General features: G+C 66.0%; 1 protein-coding gene across 17 annotated transcripts in view; it reads right to left on the bottom strand.

Annotated features, from left to right (window-relative positions):
• NCOR2 (nuclear receptor corepressor 2) overlaps window positions 1-15434 on the bottom strand; it is a 181336-nt gene that overhangs the window by 42807 nt on the left and 123095 nt on the right. For 12 of the 17 annotated variants that reach the window (XM_042962536.1, XM_042962539.1, XM_042962547.1 and 9 more), the window contains 3 exons: window positions 9882-10024; window positions 2497-2644; window positions 12-62 (listed from right to left, as the gene is read on the bottom strand). In XM_042962536.1, coding sequence (XP_042818470.1) covers window positions 12-62; window positions 2497-2644; window positions 9882-10024 — 342 coding nt within the window. The remainder of the gene's footprint in view (window positions 1-11; window positions 63-2496; window positions 2645-9881; window positions 10025-15434) is intronic. The other 5 variants (XM_042962549.1, XM_042962546.1, XM_042962548.1 and 2 more) reach the window with 1 other exon arrangement.

Genomic DNA, 15434 nt, shown 5'->3' with positions numbered 1-15434 from the left:
TCCATTCGTACCTGGGCCACTGCATTCCCCTCTGGGCACCTCGCTCCCAGAGGCGTGTAAGGCTGGAAGGAAGGGAGAGAAGGGTTAGAAGCAAGGCGACAGGAGCAGCAGGCGGGAGAGAGGAGGCGGCCAGGGAGGCGGGCCGGCAGTGGGCCTGGGGCCCGGCCGGCGGCAGGGAGGAGCCACGGCAGCTCTCGGCTTGGAGCGACGCACCCTCTCCCTTCAGCCCCGACGGTCCGCAGCGGCCCTGGCCCATGACGGGGTCCCGCCAGTCCCACCCACTCCCGGGTGTCTCTGGACAAGTCACTGGCCTCGTCTGGCTCTGGGTTCCCAGGACCCCGGGGGTGGGGGCGCCGGCCTCAGAGGCGGCCAGGACTGCAGGACGGGCCCCCACCCCAGCGCCCAGCCATAGAGCCGGGCCGGCCGGGGCTGCCGTGGCCCCGGACAAAGGCCTTCGGCCCTCACGACCCCCACTGCCCCCCGGCCTCTCCCACTTCTGACCTCCCTTCGAGGCCTACCGCTTCCAGAAATAATAACCAAAACAACAGCGACACAGGGCCTCTGTGGGTGCTGAGCTCTGCACAAAGCCCTTCACGCCCGTGACTCACTTCCTCAGCAGGCCACCAAGACCGGCACAAGCATCGTCTCCTTTGCAGATGAGGAAACTGAGGCACAGCGAGCCTGAGTCACGCGCCCCAGGCCACACTGCAGGGGGGCAGGAGAGAGCTGACTCCAGTGTCCGTGTGCCTGCCCCTCCTGCTGACTCCAGCAATGTCACTCCCGTCCTCTGAGATAACACACGTCGGGGCGTAGGGGGCTAGATCCCCGAATTCCCGGAGCATCAGTCTGCTCATCTACAAAATGGGCACTTACGGCCAGGCCCTCTGCCTCATCGAGAGGCTTCTGCCCATGAGGAGTCCTCAGGGGCGAGCGTGCGTGCAAGCACGGGGGCCGTGAAGATTCGGATGGCGGGGCCCGCCCTCAAAGTGCTGCCTAGTCAGTAGGTCCGGAAAGGGCCTGGGGGTCCAGACGTCCGACCAGTCTGAGCCCTGGTCCCCAAGCAGGCCCTGGGTGACCGCTCTGTGGCTCAGTTTCCTAATCTGTAAACGGGGTGACCAGAGCACCCATCCCACTGGGTCACTGTGACAGTTCAAGGGATTAACTCAAGGCTGCTACTCTGTTTACGACGGCGACACCATGATCGCTACAGAGACGCTGATCGGAGGATGACTCCTCCCTCCCCAGACGGTTCATCTCTGCCTGGACGCTGCCTGCCCCCTGGAGAGGTCTGGCATGCTGCTGGGGCTGGCTGGTCTTTCTAGAAGGTTCCGTCGGGGCAACCTCGGGCCCTGACCCAGAACCCACCTGACCTCCCCCATCCTGGTCACAAGGGACAGGGTTACACAGCAAATGCTGGCTGCGTTGGCCGACTCCAAGTCTCCCAGTTACGTGACACCCCGTGAGAGCGGTTCTCCTCTCTCTGGGCCTCGGTTTCCGAGCTCATGAGATGGGACGGTCGCCCCGCACCTTTGCGCGGGGTTTTCTACCCTGCTGCATGTGATCTGCTCAGAGCCACCAGGTGGTCAGAAGCTCAGCTCCACCAGACCGGCCCTCCCCCCACCCCCACCCTGATGGGGTAGGTAAGCCCTACAAGTGACGGGGAGTTCACTACCACACAGCTCTCTTATTGGGCACCGTCTGTCCTGGTCTTAATGCCGAGCCGAAGTCTGGCTTCCTTTTACTTTCCCACCGAGGCTGCATCCCGTCCGCACAGACAGCTAGCTGGCAGGATATTTAAATAGGGGATTGGGTTTCTGCTTCCTTTTTTCTTTCTGGCTGTAAAGCCAGGACCCAGAACACCAGGACCAGAGGGGTCTGCAGCCCCTCCCACCGGCCACTGGCCAGGCCTGTCACCAACTTGGCCCAGAGAGGCCCAGAGCCACCAGCACGGGGGCCAGACTCGGTCCCCAGACCCCTTCCCAAGTGGAGACGACCACGGTTGTCTCCAGTAACCGCCGGGCGCAATTCTCTGTTCTCAACCGGGAAGCAGGGTTCGGGCTGACGACTGCACTGTGGGCTGGGAGCGCCTGGGTTGATCTGCGGGCCCGGCCTGAGGAGCCAAGAGGTGACTCACACCTTCCCTCGCCATGTCGGCAGAAACCCGGGGGTCTGAACGCAGAGGCAGGCGGACAGGAGGGACAGGAAGGCATCCCGGGCCGGGGGGCAGGAGGACAAAAAGGCTCCATTCGCCAGAAACGTGAGGACCCGCAACGGGGTCGGCTCTGGGCAGGAAGGCGACGGGTGAGGCGGAGACGTCCAGCTAAGCAGGGGTTGGGGCCTTCAGGGGCGTCGTGCCGGGGGGGGAGTTCATCTTACAAAGGGGGGCCCTTGGAAGCAACAGCATCCCACCATCCCCGCGCCTCCCCTCCAAGGCAGGCCAAGCCTCTTCTCAGAAGAACCCAGACAGTTGGAGGGCAGGTCATTTCTTCCCCTCACCTTCCGCCTCCTCTGCCACGTCCTCTTCGTTCCCGCTCCCTCCTGACACCTCCATCTCGTCGTCCTCCACCGCGGGCGGGAAGGCGGCCTCCTCGCTGGCGGCAGCCGGGGCTTTCTTCTTCTTCCTCCGCGCATTCCTCTCCTTCTCCTAGGGCACAGGGACGGTGGCGGTCAGAGCCTGGCCCTCAGCTGTCAGCTCGGGGACTCCCTGTGCCTGAGGCCTTGCCACAGGTGCGACGGACAGCGATCCCGGCCACGTGGCCACCAGGCGACCCCCCCGCCCCCCCGCCACGTCTCACTGCGGCAGCCAAGCACGCCGGTGGTTATTTTTCCCGAGGGCTCTAATCGTCCGTCAAGTCCTAGATGCACGTATGTCCGCTGCCCTGACATCCTTCTAGAACAGGCGAGGAAGGACTGTCTGTGCCTCCAGATCCCCTGTGACTCTCCAGCCCCTCTGGCTAGCCCAGCTAAGCAGTGACCGTGCAGGGCACCCCACAGGACACCTGCCAGGCACGGCCACTACGTGTGGAGCGAGAGAACGAGGGAAACCTTTCCTTGCGTGTTGCGTCTGCCCCTCACCGAGCCCCGCTTGGGAAGCCCGTCATTTCACCCCACTGGTCTTTCCAGACACCCCTCCTGTGTGCCAGGCGCCGCGCGGCGGCTGAGGACCCACGGTGGGTGAGGCAGACCGGGCCGCTGCCCACAAAGACCTTCCAGTCAGGGAGAGCGGCAAAGGGCCCGTCCCTTCAGGAGAGACTCAGAGGTGGGGACACGGGGCGGATGGAATCAGACAGGGTGGGGGCCGCACAGAGGAGGTGCCACGCGAGCCGGGTCTGAGCACGGAGCGGGAGCTGGCCGGGCAAGGCCCCGGAGGATGGCGTTACAGGTGCAGCCCCCCGAGGTGGGACCCAGCCGAGCGTTCGAGGAACAGAGAGGAGGCTCTCGCCGCGGAGCCCTTCACATCCCTCCACATGGCACCCCGGTCCCGGGAAGCCCGGCTCCTTTGCTCACGGAGCCAGATGCCCACCCCTCCACTCGGGCACCCACTCCTCACGCACTGCAGCCCGCGTCTGCACCTCGCTGGGCTGGGCGCCCCGGGAGGCCGTCTCTGCCTCCCACGCTGCACCCCGCGGAGGCTCAGAGCACGTCCGCTGGCCGACTTCCTGAGTGACTGAATGGGCAGTGTCTGGGGCTTAAACACACAGCTGGCAGGGCTGGGGCACGTGTGGTGGCAGCGTGTGCTGGGGTCTCGGGGTGACCAGGGACCCCCAGAGGGGGTGGACTTGTTCCTAAGAGGGGACGACTGTCCCCATACAGCTGGTGTGACAGGAGGGGAGGGTCCCAGCCTGAGCCCTTTGGGGTCTCCAAGGAAGGAAGGAGAACCAACCTGCCACTATCCCGGACATGCCCACGGCTCTTAGTGAGGCCCCCCAGGCCGGCCTGAACACCGTGCCCCAGAATTCACGTCCACCCGAACCTCTGAACCTGACCTTATTTGGAAAGAAGCTCTTCGCGCATGTAGTTAGCTAAGATGAGGTCACGCTAGATTAGGGTGGGCCCGGAGTCCAGTATGACTGGTGTCCGTACAAGAGGGGAATTTGGACACGGCCGCACACCGGGGAGCCATGTGTCTACAAGCCAAAGGACGTCCCACACTGCCCCTCCCCACCCCCCCGCCCCAGAGGCTGCAGGGGCAAGGCGGGCTTCTCCCTGGAGCCTTCGGAGGGAGCAGGGCCCTACGGACACCTCACTTTCGGATTTTCGCCTCCAGGATTGTGACAGAATAGATTTCTATTGTTTCAAGTCACCTAGTTTGCGGTGCTTTGTTACAGGAAACAGGAAACTCATGCAACTCCCCTCCGCCGATCCCCCGGCCCCCAGCAGAAAGCCGCTCACCCCAAAATGTGAACAGGCTGCCCACCCTCGGGGCAAATGTCCCGCCACCTCCAGGCGCCAGCAGGGTCTGCTCGCCCCGGCCCCGCACCACGGCCCGGCTGGGAACGGGCCTCCGAGGGGTCCCCAGACCCCAGACCCCAGCCCCGGCCTGGGAGAGGGCTCGCTTCCTGTCCTGCCTTCTTCCTGAGCGAATTGGGGTCCTCTGAGCGTAGCCGCTCGGAACGCGGGGAGGAAAAGGAAAACGTCCGTTTGCCCGTTAGTCACGGTTTCCGTCACCAAGAGGCCAGGGCCGTGGCCCCACCCTGCCGAGCGTCCCCTGGCCATCGTGGGAACGCCCAGCTCCACCATCTCCCGGCCTCCGGGGGCTGGCCCGGCCCGGCCCCAAACCCCGAGCTTCTCCCCGAGGCGCGGCTGGAGCCCACGGAGGCACGAGAAAGTTGTGTGGCATGTGGGTTCTGTGGGTGCGGCCGAGGGTTCCCCCTTCTTCCCCCATCTATTTTTAGCGGACAGGGACTCACTCACGAGCTCGGGCTGGGTGAGGCAGGCTGCCCGGGGGGGGGGGCGGGGGGGGGGAGGGGGGGGCGAGACTCTGCGACGCTGGGAGCCTCGCAGGGAACAGGGGCTCCTGGGGGTCTGGCCAGGACGCACGTCCTCCTGGGGACCCGAGGCCTCTCCGGGAGGGTTCGCCGGGCCCGGCAGCCCGGGACGCACTGGGCCAAGCGGGACGCGCCAGCACGGGGTCTGAGAGACGGGGGCTCACGGAGCGTCTGGGGGATACACCAAACCCTTCCACACGTGGCCTCGTGCCCCAGAGTCAGGAGGCGCGTGTGCCGGAGGAGATGCTGCATGGCGGAGCCATATTAGCGAGTGCGGTCACTGTTCGTTAAGCACCTGCTACGTGCCACGCGCCTTCCACGCGTTGAGTCACGGGATGCGCACGGCTGCTGCTCCCCAAGCCAGGGCACGCTGCTCCCTGCTTCAGACTCTCCAGGGGCTCCTGAAACCCCTGAGAGAAAACCCCAGGTCCTCCTCACGCCACACAGCCCTGCGTCGTCTAGATCCGGACCCCACCCACCTCTCCAACGTGCTCATCCACCCCTGCCCTCCTCGGTCACCCTGAAACGAACACACTAGCCTCCTTGTGCAAACATACTTAGAGGGCCCCGGCCACAGGACCTTTGCACGGGTCGTTCCTCGACCTGGACACCCTTCTCCTAGATAGTGGCATGACTCACTTTCTCACCTCAAATCACGGCTTCACTCAGACATCACCTCCTCCGAGAGGCCTCCCCTAGTACCCTGTCAAAATCAGCTAATCCTTGCCCCTCCGCCATCAATCACTCTCAACTATGTCCGTCACCTTATCACCTTCAGACCGCAACCAGAAATCATTCGTGTCTTCCTCTGTGTCGCAAACTAGAATTGGTTCCTTAAGAGCCTCTTTGTCCTCGGTCGCATCCAGGGCACACCTGGGACCGTGCCTAGCACCTACCGAACGGATGTTCTGGAACCGTTTCTTTAGATGAGCGAACCTGACAAAGATACTGACTCAGAGCGGCAGAGACACTCTCCCAAGATCACACGGCTCATGAGTTGAGGGGCACAGATTTGCACTTGGTTGCCCGGGCCGTCTTCCTCCGCAGGCCTGTGCAGCCTCGGACAGAGCAGCCAACAGAGGAAAACAAGGCAAGGCGGGGCCTGGGCTGAGACAGCCAGCCAGCCAGAAACACAGAAGCCGAGCCCCGGGGCCTGGATTCACAGATGGGAGAAAAGGGTAACCTTCGGCCAGAAGGAGGGGAGGGAAAACCTCGGAGAAGTCCCCGATGCCAAATGTTACATAACTCCGGGACACGCTCTGCCTGCCCGCCCCATCTTGCTTCCTGCTGACGTCGCCCCGTGGCCGTGCTAGGGCCAGGCCTGGTGCAAAGCGGGAGGGGACACCCACTGACCCCCTGCTTCCCCTGCTCCTTCCTGCACCGGCCAAGGGTGACATCTCTTCCTGAGCTCCAGGCGGGGCCTGGCCGGTGGCCAGAGGCGGCTGCCGCTGCTTCGGGATCCAGGAGGCTGTATCTTCCTCCTGAGGCCCGGGGAAGGCCGGGGAGGGCGGGAGGCAGAGGTCGCGGAGGTCAGCAGCATCTTGTGAGGCCTGCTTGCATACCACAGTGACAGGGAACTCACCCCTGCGCCACGGGTGGCCACCGGCAGGATGGACGGACCCGGGCTGAGCCCCGCCTCCCGTGACGGGTCCCCGTATCCGCTCGCCGTGCTCCCTCCACTGCTCCCTCGAGGTCAGCGGGGAACCAGAGCCAGCCCCACATTCCCGAATCACCCTTCCTCACCAGTAAGTGGTCGGCAAGGCTCCCCATCGGCTGGCCTCAGCACACGGCCTGCTGACCCCCATCTACGGGTCCCACGTACTCGGTCCACTGCTCACCCAGCGCGACCGCCCTCGGCTGAGTCCCGCGTGAGCCACATCTGGTGGAGGACAGGCCCACGAAGGGAAGCTGACCCCCCCCCCCCAACCCCGGCCTGGCCTCCCGGACCCATCTCCCTGGTGAGGCCCACCCGCCAGGGCGCGGGGTCGGGCGACAAGGCGGGCGGGCGACCTCCTCGGTCCGCTCGCTGCAGCTACGCCTCACCCGCCTCGCGCCCAGGCCTGCCTCCCGCCGACCCCACGGAACCGCGCAGTTCCTCCACCCGCAGGGGAAGCCCACGCACGGCCTGCCTGGCACGCACTGGGCGCTCAAGAAAGGCCCACTGAGCGCACGGACGCGGGATGCCCACGGCTCCCCGCGCCAACGGGGGTGAGGTGCCGCCCTTGACCGAGAGCCCATCGCCCTAGGGTGGGGCCTAGTCTCCCCTCCGCTTTACGGAGGAGGAAACGGGGGCGCGGAGTGCTGAGGCTGCCGCGGGGCTGGGGCGTGGGCCCTCCCGCCCGGAGCCCTGCGCTGCGCCGGGCCGCCAGCTGGCCTTGTCAGGTCGAGCGGCCGACCCGTGGGTCGGCCCGGGGGGCAGCCGCACCTCACATCCAGCCGACGCCCAGGGAGACACAAGAGCCCAGCCACCGGGCACCTGGTGGCCACGAGGGCCACCCCGGCTGCAGCTCTCACCTGCGGGGCGCCGGCCCCGTGCCAGGCCCCGTTCTGAGCCCTCAGGTCCGTTCACAGACGACTGACTCTGCCACAACAGCCCTTAGGGGTGGGCGCGCGTATGGCGCCCATTGCAGAGCTGGGAAAACCGAGCGCCGAGAGGACAAGCTGCTCGCCCGAGGTCACGCGGCTGCTAAGCGGCGAGATGTGGATCAGAATGCAGCTCTCTGGGGCCAGAGCCCCTGCAATGGCTGTTCTGCACACACCATTTGAGAGAGAGCACCCCAAACGTCCCCGGGAAGGACAGAGGGTCAGCGACTTTAAAAGAAAAGGGGGTATTAATGCCACTAGTGGGAGACAGAGCGGTCATCCTCACAGAGCAGGCACCCAGTTCTGCACAGGAGGTCACCCAGTCGGTCTTCACCTGAGTTCTCTGGGTAATGGCCGTTATTCCCCCACTTTAGGGATGAGGAAACTGAGGTTCGGTGGGATGAGGCTGCCACCTAAGGTCACACGGGTACCAAGTCGTCAAGTCGTCAAGCTGGGACTTGACCCCACACACTGCACCATCCACCTTGCCGGGGTCTCTGGTCCTCCAACCTATGCTCTCAAGTCCTGGGGTCCCCGGGGTGCGGGGCGACCGTGCCCCGAGGACCTCTGGGAAGGGGGAGGCCTGTGACCCGACAGCCCGAGCTGCGGCTGGTTCTGTGTCCGTGCTGCTGGGAGGAGCAGGGGCTGGCCGAGGGGGAGGGGAAGGGGGAGGGGAGGGAGCAGAAAGACGTCTTTCTGTGCCTGGGAGATGCCGGGAACCACCCTCCCCCCTCGCCCGTCCATCTCTAGCCGGTGGGCACAGAGGCTGCCCGCCACCCCCCCACCCCCCCCACCCCCCCCACCCCCGGCATGAGCCCCTCCAGGCTGTTCCGGCTCAGCCGCCCTCCGGGCCCCGAGGATTTCAGCAGGCGTCAGAGACAGGTGCTGTGTGGCCTCAACCCTCCCGGAGTCTCCCTCCCTGCGAACACCAGAGTCCTGGAAACTCCGGGAAAAAGCAGAGCTGCTCCAGGACGAGGGCACTGCCAGTGGCTCAGGGAGCATCAGGGACCGTCTGAAGAGGACGTGGGGAAGGTGAGGGTGGCCTGGCCTCACCACAGGCGACCGGGAACGGGGGACGGACGAGAGCCCAACCGAAGACGGAGGGTCGGCCTCAGCCCTGCCCGCAGGGGCACGGACAGAGTCTCCTCCGCCTCCAACAGCCAGCAGCTGCTCAGGGGCCGGTGGGGGGGCCTTAAGTTCCACACAGCGCTCGCGCACGGCTCAGATGGGGCGATTCCGTCCCCGACCTGCCCGCCCCGCTCTGCCATCTCAGCAGTCGGTTCACCTTCTGAACCCCAGTGGGCTGCAGGGGGAGCAGTTGAGTGCTGCCTCCCGGGACAGGCTGCCACACTTCATACCCAGCAAGAGGCACCTGACCCGCGGGTGGGACGGCCGGCGAGGGCTCCCTGGGGAGGACAGCTGCGTGCCCCCCTTCTTACACCTTCGTATCTACAAGGAAATACGCAGCCTGGTAATCACGGGCATGGGTCCCCAGATCATGCAGTTGTGGGTTCAGACCCCAAGTCGGCTGAGCCTCGGTTTCCCCAGATCGGAAATGGTGACGGTGTGTGGCATGTCATGTCAGGGAAAGAAAGGAAAAGAAGAAAAGACAGGACAGTTGGGAGAGACGAAAGAAAGAAAGAAAGAAAGAAAGAAAGAAAGAAAGAAAGAAAGAAAGAAAGAAAGGAGGGAGGGAGGGAGGGAGGGAGGGAGGGAAAGAGAGAGAGAGAGAGAGAAGGAGGGAAGAGCCTGCCCCCACCTGGCCCTCAGTTCACAGTAACAGCTGTGGAGGAAGCAAGCCTCTCTGTAGAGACCACTTACGCGCTCAGCGAGGTGAGCCCGCCCCTTCTGTGCTCCTGGCCTCCCCTCGAGGCCTGAGGGCAGCAGGACGCCTAGAGGAGGGCAGGGCTGGGCCTGCTGCCCCGCCCCCCACCTGTCCTTCCCTCCCCCGGGGCAGCCTGAGGGCCGTGAGGTCAAACGGGGGTGGGGGAGACGCTGGCTGGGGTCCTTCTGCCTCTGGGCCGCCATTCCAATGCACTGACAGTCGCAGTCCCCGGTGAGTCAGCGGCTGGACCCACACCCCCCAGCTGTCGGACCCGGGAGGCGCAAGGCGGCGGAGGCAGGGCACCGCGAGGGCGCACCGGGCACGTGGGGCCGTCCCAGCGCCCAGACGGGGATTTATGGCACGGATCGTCCCTGCAGCCGTCCCACGGGTGCCACTACGCATGAGGCCAGGGGCCGTGTCCTAGGCAAGGCGGCCCTGGAGGCGGGCAGCGGGGGACCCGGGCAGGGGGGGGGGGCGTCGCTCACCATCTTCAGCTTGTGCTGCTGCAGGATCTCGTCCAGGTTCTGCCTCTTCTTGTAGTTGAAGTAGAAGTTCTTACACTGAGATACGGTCTTGGAGCCCACCATCCGTGCGATGGCCGACCAGTTCCGGCCGTGTTCCAGAAGACCTGTGTGGCGGAGGGCGGCAGGTGAGGGGGGCAGGGCGCCCGTGCCCACGGCCTGGAGCCCCAGGCAGAAAGTGCTCCGATGACCAGGTCTGAGGCTCCCTGCTTGGGTCTGAGACTCAGGAAGGGGACACGGTGGGGGCGGAGGGGGCTCCGGAGAGGCGGGGGTGGGGGCCCGGCCCCGGGAGGGGCAGGCAGGTGCCCGCCCCGGGTGCACCCACGCCAAGGCCACCGTCAAGGGTCCTGGGGGCCGGGGCGCAGACCCCGCCCGGGCTCCCACCCCTCTTGCCTCCCCTGGCCGTTGTGACCCGGCGCTGACACTCCCTCACAGCTGCAGATGAGGCCTCAGGCCTCGGGAGACAGGGCTGTTTTCCGGCCGCACCGGGCCAGGGCCAGGGAAAAGGAAGGAACGCGTGAGCAGGGGAGGGAGGGTGGGGTCCGGGGGGGGTGTCAGCTGGAGCCAGGAGCCTCTTGACCCGGGTTAACTGGGCACATCCGGGGCCCGAGGCCCAGCATGGACTTGGGGCCCGCAAGGCTGGCTCAGGGGCTAGGGGCAGACTTGCTCCCCAAACACGAGCCCCATCTCCGTGAGCTTCTCACAGCTGCACACACTCCTGACACGGGGAGAAGTCCCCAGGAACTGGCAGACTCCGCCCCAAAGCCACCTGGGTCAAGAAAGTTCTCTCCAGTCGCACAAACCCAGGCCAGAGCTGTACCTGCCCCCCCCCGCCCCCCAACCCCACACCCGCCTCTAGTTTCAAAGCCGTCAGTACCAGACTCGGCAAAAAACGCGGCCCCCTCCCCGCACGTGGGAGCCGCAGCCAGGAAGCCTGGCCCCAGGTCTCAGTCCATCTGCCCACAGAGCTCCTGGCACACACGGGCACGCCCCGTGCGGCCAGGTCAGCCTGGGCAGGGAGGGCAGGAGGCAGGCTGCGGACCCCCGAGGGCTGCGGGGCAGGACTGGGCCCCCACGAGGGCGGCAGGCAAGAAGCCTGACTCACGCTGCTGGGAGCACGGCAGCCTCTGAGCCCCGGAGCGAGGCTTTTAACGGCCAAAGAGCTCCCATAACGAAGTTTGAGGCCATTTTCCCTGAGTCAAATCAAGCTGCAAGCAGGGAAGCGAAGACTGGAATTTTGCAGGGGTGCAGAGCACGAGGAGCCAACAGGCTGTGTGCTGGCATTTTCCGTCATTCGTCCGTCCGTCCGTCCGTCCGTCCACCCCAACAGGTGCCGACTGCTTGCTACGTACAAGGCTCTAACAAAAATAAAGCTTCAACAAAAACAACATCAACGAACCACCACATCACGTGGCCGAGTGACCCGCAGTTTGCAAAGCCCTTCAAAGAGGCGGCTCCATGTCAGCCCCGCGGCCGAGGCCACGAGGCTCGAGGGGTCACGGCCACTCACGAGCTTCCGGGGACAGGCCAAGGGGCCGCGCGGGAGCGGGGACCCAGCGGGCTGGAGGGGGTGCCCGCCCGACAGGCCGCCTGCTTCGCCGCGGAGGCTATGGGCCACGTGGCCCCACGGCGGCTCCTCAGGGTTCCTCAAGGACAGGCGCGGAGGGGGGGCTGGGGCATGGGATCAAGTGTAACCCGGCCCCCTGACCTTTCCCTCTGCCTGCGCCAGCAGCAGCTGCCACTTCCACAGAACCTGGCGGAGGACGACGGGACGCGAGTTTATTTATATTTCCCCAGCCGGGGCCAAGAGAGCCCAGGCAGACATGTCGGGCCGGAACCCCGGGCAGGAGAGGGCGGGTCTCCCATCTGGGACTGCTGGGGTGGGATGGGGCGGGGCGGGGGGGGGGGTAGACAGCGAGGGCCCGGGGGGCAGCCGGACCCTAGCGAGGTGGACATTTCCAAACAGCACACAAGCAGAAAGGTGGCTTGGAGGCTGGCGGGGGTTCAGGGTCCTGATCAGGTCCACTTGTGGCAGCAGCAATAGTAGGCGCTGACGAGGGTGGCGGGGTCACCCGGCCCTCCCCGGAGGCGGCGGTGGCTCACGAAGGAGCACTGGACCAGCTGTCCAGAAGCCCTGCCTCGAAAGTGCCGTGCGACATCAGCCACCCCCTCTGTTCTCCGGGCCTCGGTTTCCTGGCTGCTGTGTGAAAGGCTGGGGTGAGTGTCCTCATAGCGCTGGCCAGGGGGCCCCCTTCTGGTTCCTGTTCCCCAGGTGGAGGGTGCCGGGCGCGGGGACGAGCACTGTAGACCTCACCGTGCCTTAGAGACCACCGAAACCAGACCCAGCTGATAGCCCCCCGCAACGCCCGTCCACCCAGAGACAGCGCCTCTGAGCATGTGCCAACCAAGACCCCCCCACCGCCACCACCCCGGGGCCTGCCCCAAGCATTCCGGGGTCCTGCCCTCCCTCCCCGAGAGCCTCAGCCCGACAACCAGAAAGGCAGGGGGGAAGGGGCCCCAAGAGAAAGGGTGGGGACGGGGCCCCGCGGGTGCAAAACTCCCGAGGCCCCGGCCCGGTGGCCACAGCCAAGTCCCTGCCACCAGCACCCAAAGCCGCCCCCGAGCCCCTCCTGGGGCCTCACTCACATCCTCTCATCTGCGTCTCCCCCTCGGCCAAGTTTTCCGGAAACATCCGGCTTGGAGGATGCTCCAGGGAGGAGCTGGGAGCAGCAGGCCGGGCCGGGAGGAGGGAGGCGGGAGGCGGGAGGCCGGGCGGCCGCGGTGCCGGCTCCGCGAGGCTTGTGGCTGGAGCAGGCTTGTGGCTGGCGTCTGCTCCGGCTCAGCTCTGCCTCACATCCTTCTGTCCAACGGCGGCGGCGGCGGCGGCGGCGGCGGGCGGGGGAGGGAGGGCGGAGGCTGGGAGGAGGGCGGGGAGAGCTGCTCCACACCGCCCGCCCCTGGCGGCCCGGGGCTCCTACCGGCGGTCCTGACACCGCCTCCCCCCTCCCGGCGGGGCGGCTGAAGGTGCGCGAGGCGCCCTTCCCCACGGGGGCGGGCGGTGGGAAGCGGTCAGTTGTGTGCTCGCGCCCCGTGCCAGGCGACACCAGGGCGCACGGTGCCCGAGGCTCCTCCGGGCACAAGTGCGCCCCGGACGGACGCTCGGCGAGGGGTGCGGGCCAGGGGGCCCCCCGGTCCCCAGACGCCCCCGCTGGGCGGAATCCGAAGAGCCGGGCCTGACGGGGCAGCCTCACTGCGCGCCCGGGCGCGATCTTCCTGCTGCCTGACCCAGCGAGACGCGTCGTCAGGGCTGAATGTGACCTCCAGACGGAGGCTCGCGGGAGCGGGCGGGCGGGGGAGCGTGGCAGAAGCCCAGGTTCAGAAGGGGCGGGCCAACTTGGCACCCGCTTCCCCCCTCCCTCTCTCCCCATCCGTGGCGGTGGCGGCGTCAGCAGCGGTAAGAACAGATGAGGGTTCAGGAAAACAGAGCTTCTCCACCCCAGCAGACGGGGAGCAAACAGCCCCTTCCGCTGTCATCCCCCTGCGCCAGCGCCACCTGCGGTCTCTGTCCCACCCCCCCCCCCCCCCCCGCCCAGCCCGATGCTGCCACGGCCGGCCGGGCCCTCCGTGGGACCGCAGGAAGGGGGCCGCGCGCGCCTCCCAGCACCCGCCGGTCTGTGGGTGGGCGGGCCTGGCTCAGGATTCCGAGAGGAAGCTCGGGATCGGAGGAGATGAGATGAGACCTCCGACCACTGAGGATCAGGGGAAGGGCCAGGGTCCCCGAGCGGCGCTCGGCCGCCCAAGGGCCTCGGGACCACGGCTGCCTCTCCCTTCCCTCTCCCGGACGCCCCTGACAACCAGAGCCGTCCGCCCCCCCCCCGCCCCCCCCGTACAAACACCTGCTGGAGGTGTCGTGGCTGGAGGTGTCGTGGGCGGCTCCCGGGAGGTTGAAAGTTAACGGGGTTGAACTTTGGAGCCAGATCCAGGTCGTGACCGATTTCTCCAACTCGAGGGTCAATGACCTGCCTGTCCCTTCAGCCCTCAGCCTCTACGTCCTGCCCACGGAAACCCAAGGAACAACAGGCAGCCCTGAAGCCCGTGTGCACCCAGCCCTCATGCTGGGATCTCAACCGTGTCCGGGATCTAGGACGTTCTGCCAAAGCCCCTCGCTCCACACCCTGCAGGGAGGTCCGAGTGAGCTTTTAAGAATGCCAATCCAGTAGTCGTGTCTCTTCTCTACTTAAAAGTCTCCCGATGGCGACCCAGGCCTCTCAGAATAAAACCCAAAGTCCTCGGTGTGGCGCAAGGCCCCGCAGAGCCAGCCTCGCCCACCGGCTGGCCCGATTCCTACCTGTCCCCTTACTCACTCCAGCCACCGGCACCTTTTATGCCCAGCCCTCGAGCGGGACCCAGGGCATTTGCACTACCTATTTCCTCGACCTGCACGGCTTTTTCACAGCCCTGCCTCTGTCTTCCTCTGCTCCAATGATACCTCCTCAGAGAAGCCTTCCTTGACCGGTCTAAGCCACTGTCCTAGCCGCCCTGTCATCACGAGACTTTGTTCCCTCCGGGGCACCTCTCTCCCGAAATTAGCTGCTTGGCTCCACTGCTCCCTGACTGTCCTGTCTCTGCACCTGCAACTGTCGGGCATGTGGGAGGCACTTGGCAAACGAACACAGCTCCAGATACCTGGAGTGTCTGTGTGTGGGGGCCCACCAGATGTCCCACGCCACCTCGGCCACCTCTTGCGGGCTCTCGGGAAGGAGCTCCTGAGAGGAGGGGACCGAACGTTTATCCCAGCGGCGTGCCCTGGACCCTCGCTAGACGAGGCCCGAGGCAGTGCCCACCTCCTACGCCCAGGGCCGTGCCCACAGGCCTGTGCCCCAAGGCTACATGGTACCGATGTCCCCTGCGGTCTGGATTCCCCGACCCCACTTCTAATTTCTAAGGAAAGAGTTTCGTTCTGAAAAGTCAGGAGGCAGGAACTAGGAAGTGAAATTGACCAAGACAGGAAGTCAAGCCAGGAGGTCTGAGTCACACACTTGGAGCTCCGAAAGAGACGAAGAACAGTGGGTGGCCGCAGGGCTCACTGCAGGAGAGGCGGCTCAGCATCATGGCTGGGGGGGGGGGGGGCTGGCGGTGGGGGGCTCGGCCGGCCGCTGTCTGCTCTTGGCCAAGCTCGGGGGGAAGCTTGCCATGCACCTTGCAGGGGCCTGTGATGAACGGTTGTCACGGGAGCAGGGACTCAGCCCCCAGAGAGGCCCCTGTCCCTGTCATGTCCCTGCCCCGGCTCCCTCTGCAGGTCCCGGCCACAGGCAGCGCTCTCCCTTGAGGGTCTGTGAACCCCCAGCTCACGGCCACCGGTGAGCTCCGATGCCCAAGGCAGGGAGGGTTCTGGGGGATGTCACAGCTGTTCCGTCTGGAAGCTAGCCCCCCCTTCCAGGAAAGGCACAGGCTCCCCAAGCCCAGCCAGCCCCTTCCTACCCTGAGGCTTTCTGTTCCCTCCATGGAGAGCACAGG

The sequence above is a fragment of the Panthera tigris genome, chromosome D3 (assembly GCF_018350195.1).
Source record: "Panthera tigris isolate Pti1 chromosome D3, P.tigris_Pti1_mat1.1, whole genome shotgun sequence".
Lineage (NCBI taxonomy): Eukaryota > Metazoa > Chordata > Mammalia > Carnivora > Felidae > Panthera > Panthera tigris.
The sequence above is the reverse complement of the archived record's forward strand: the minus strand, read 5'-3'. Positions and strand labels throughout refer to the sequence as shown.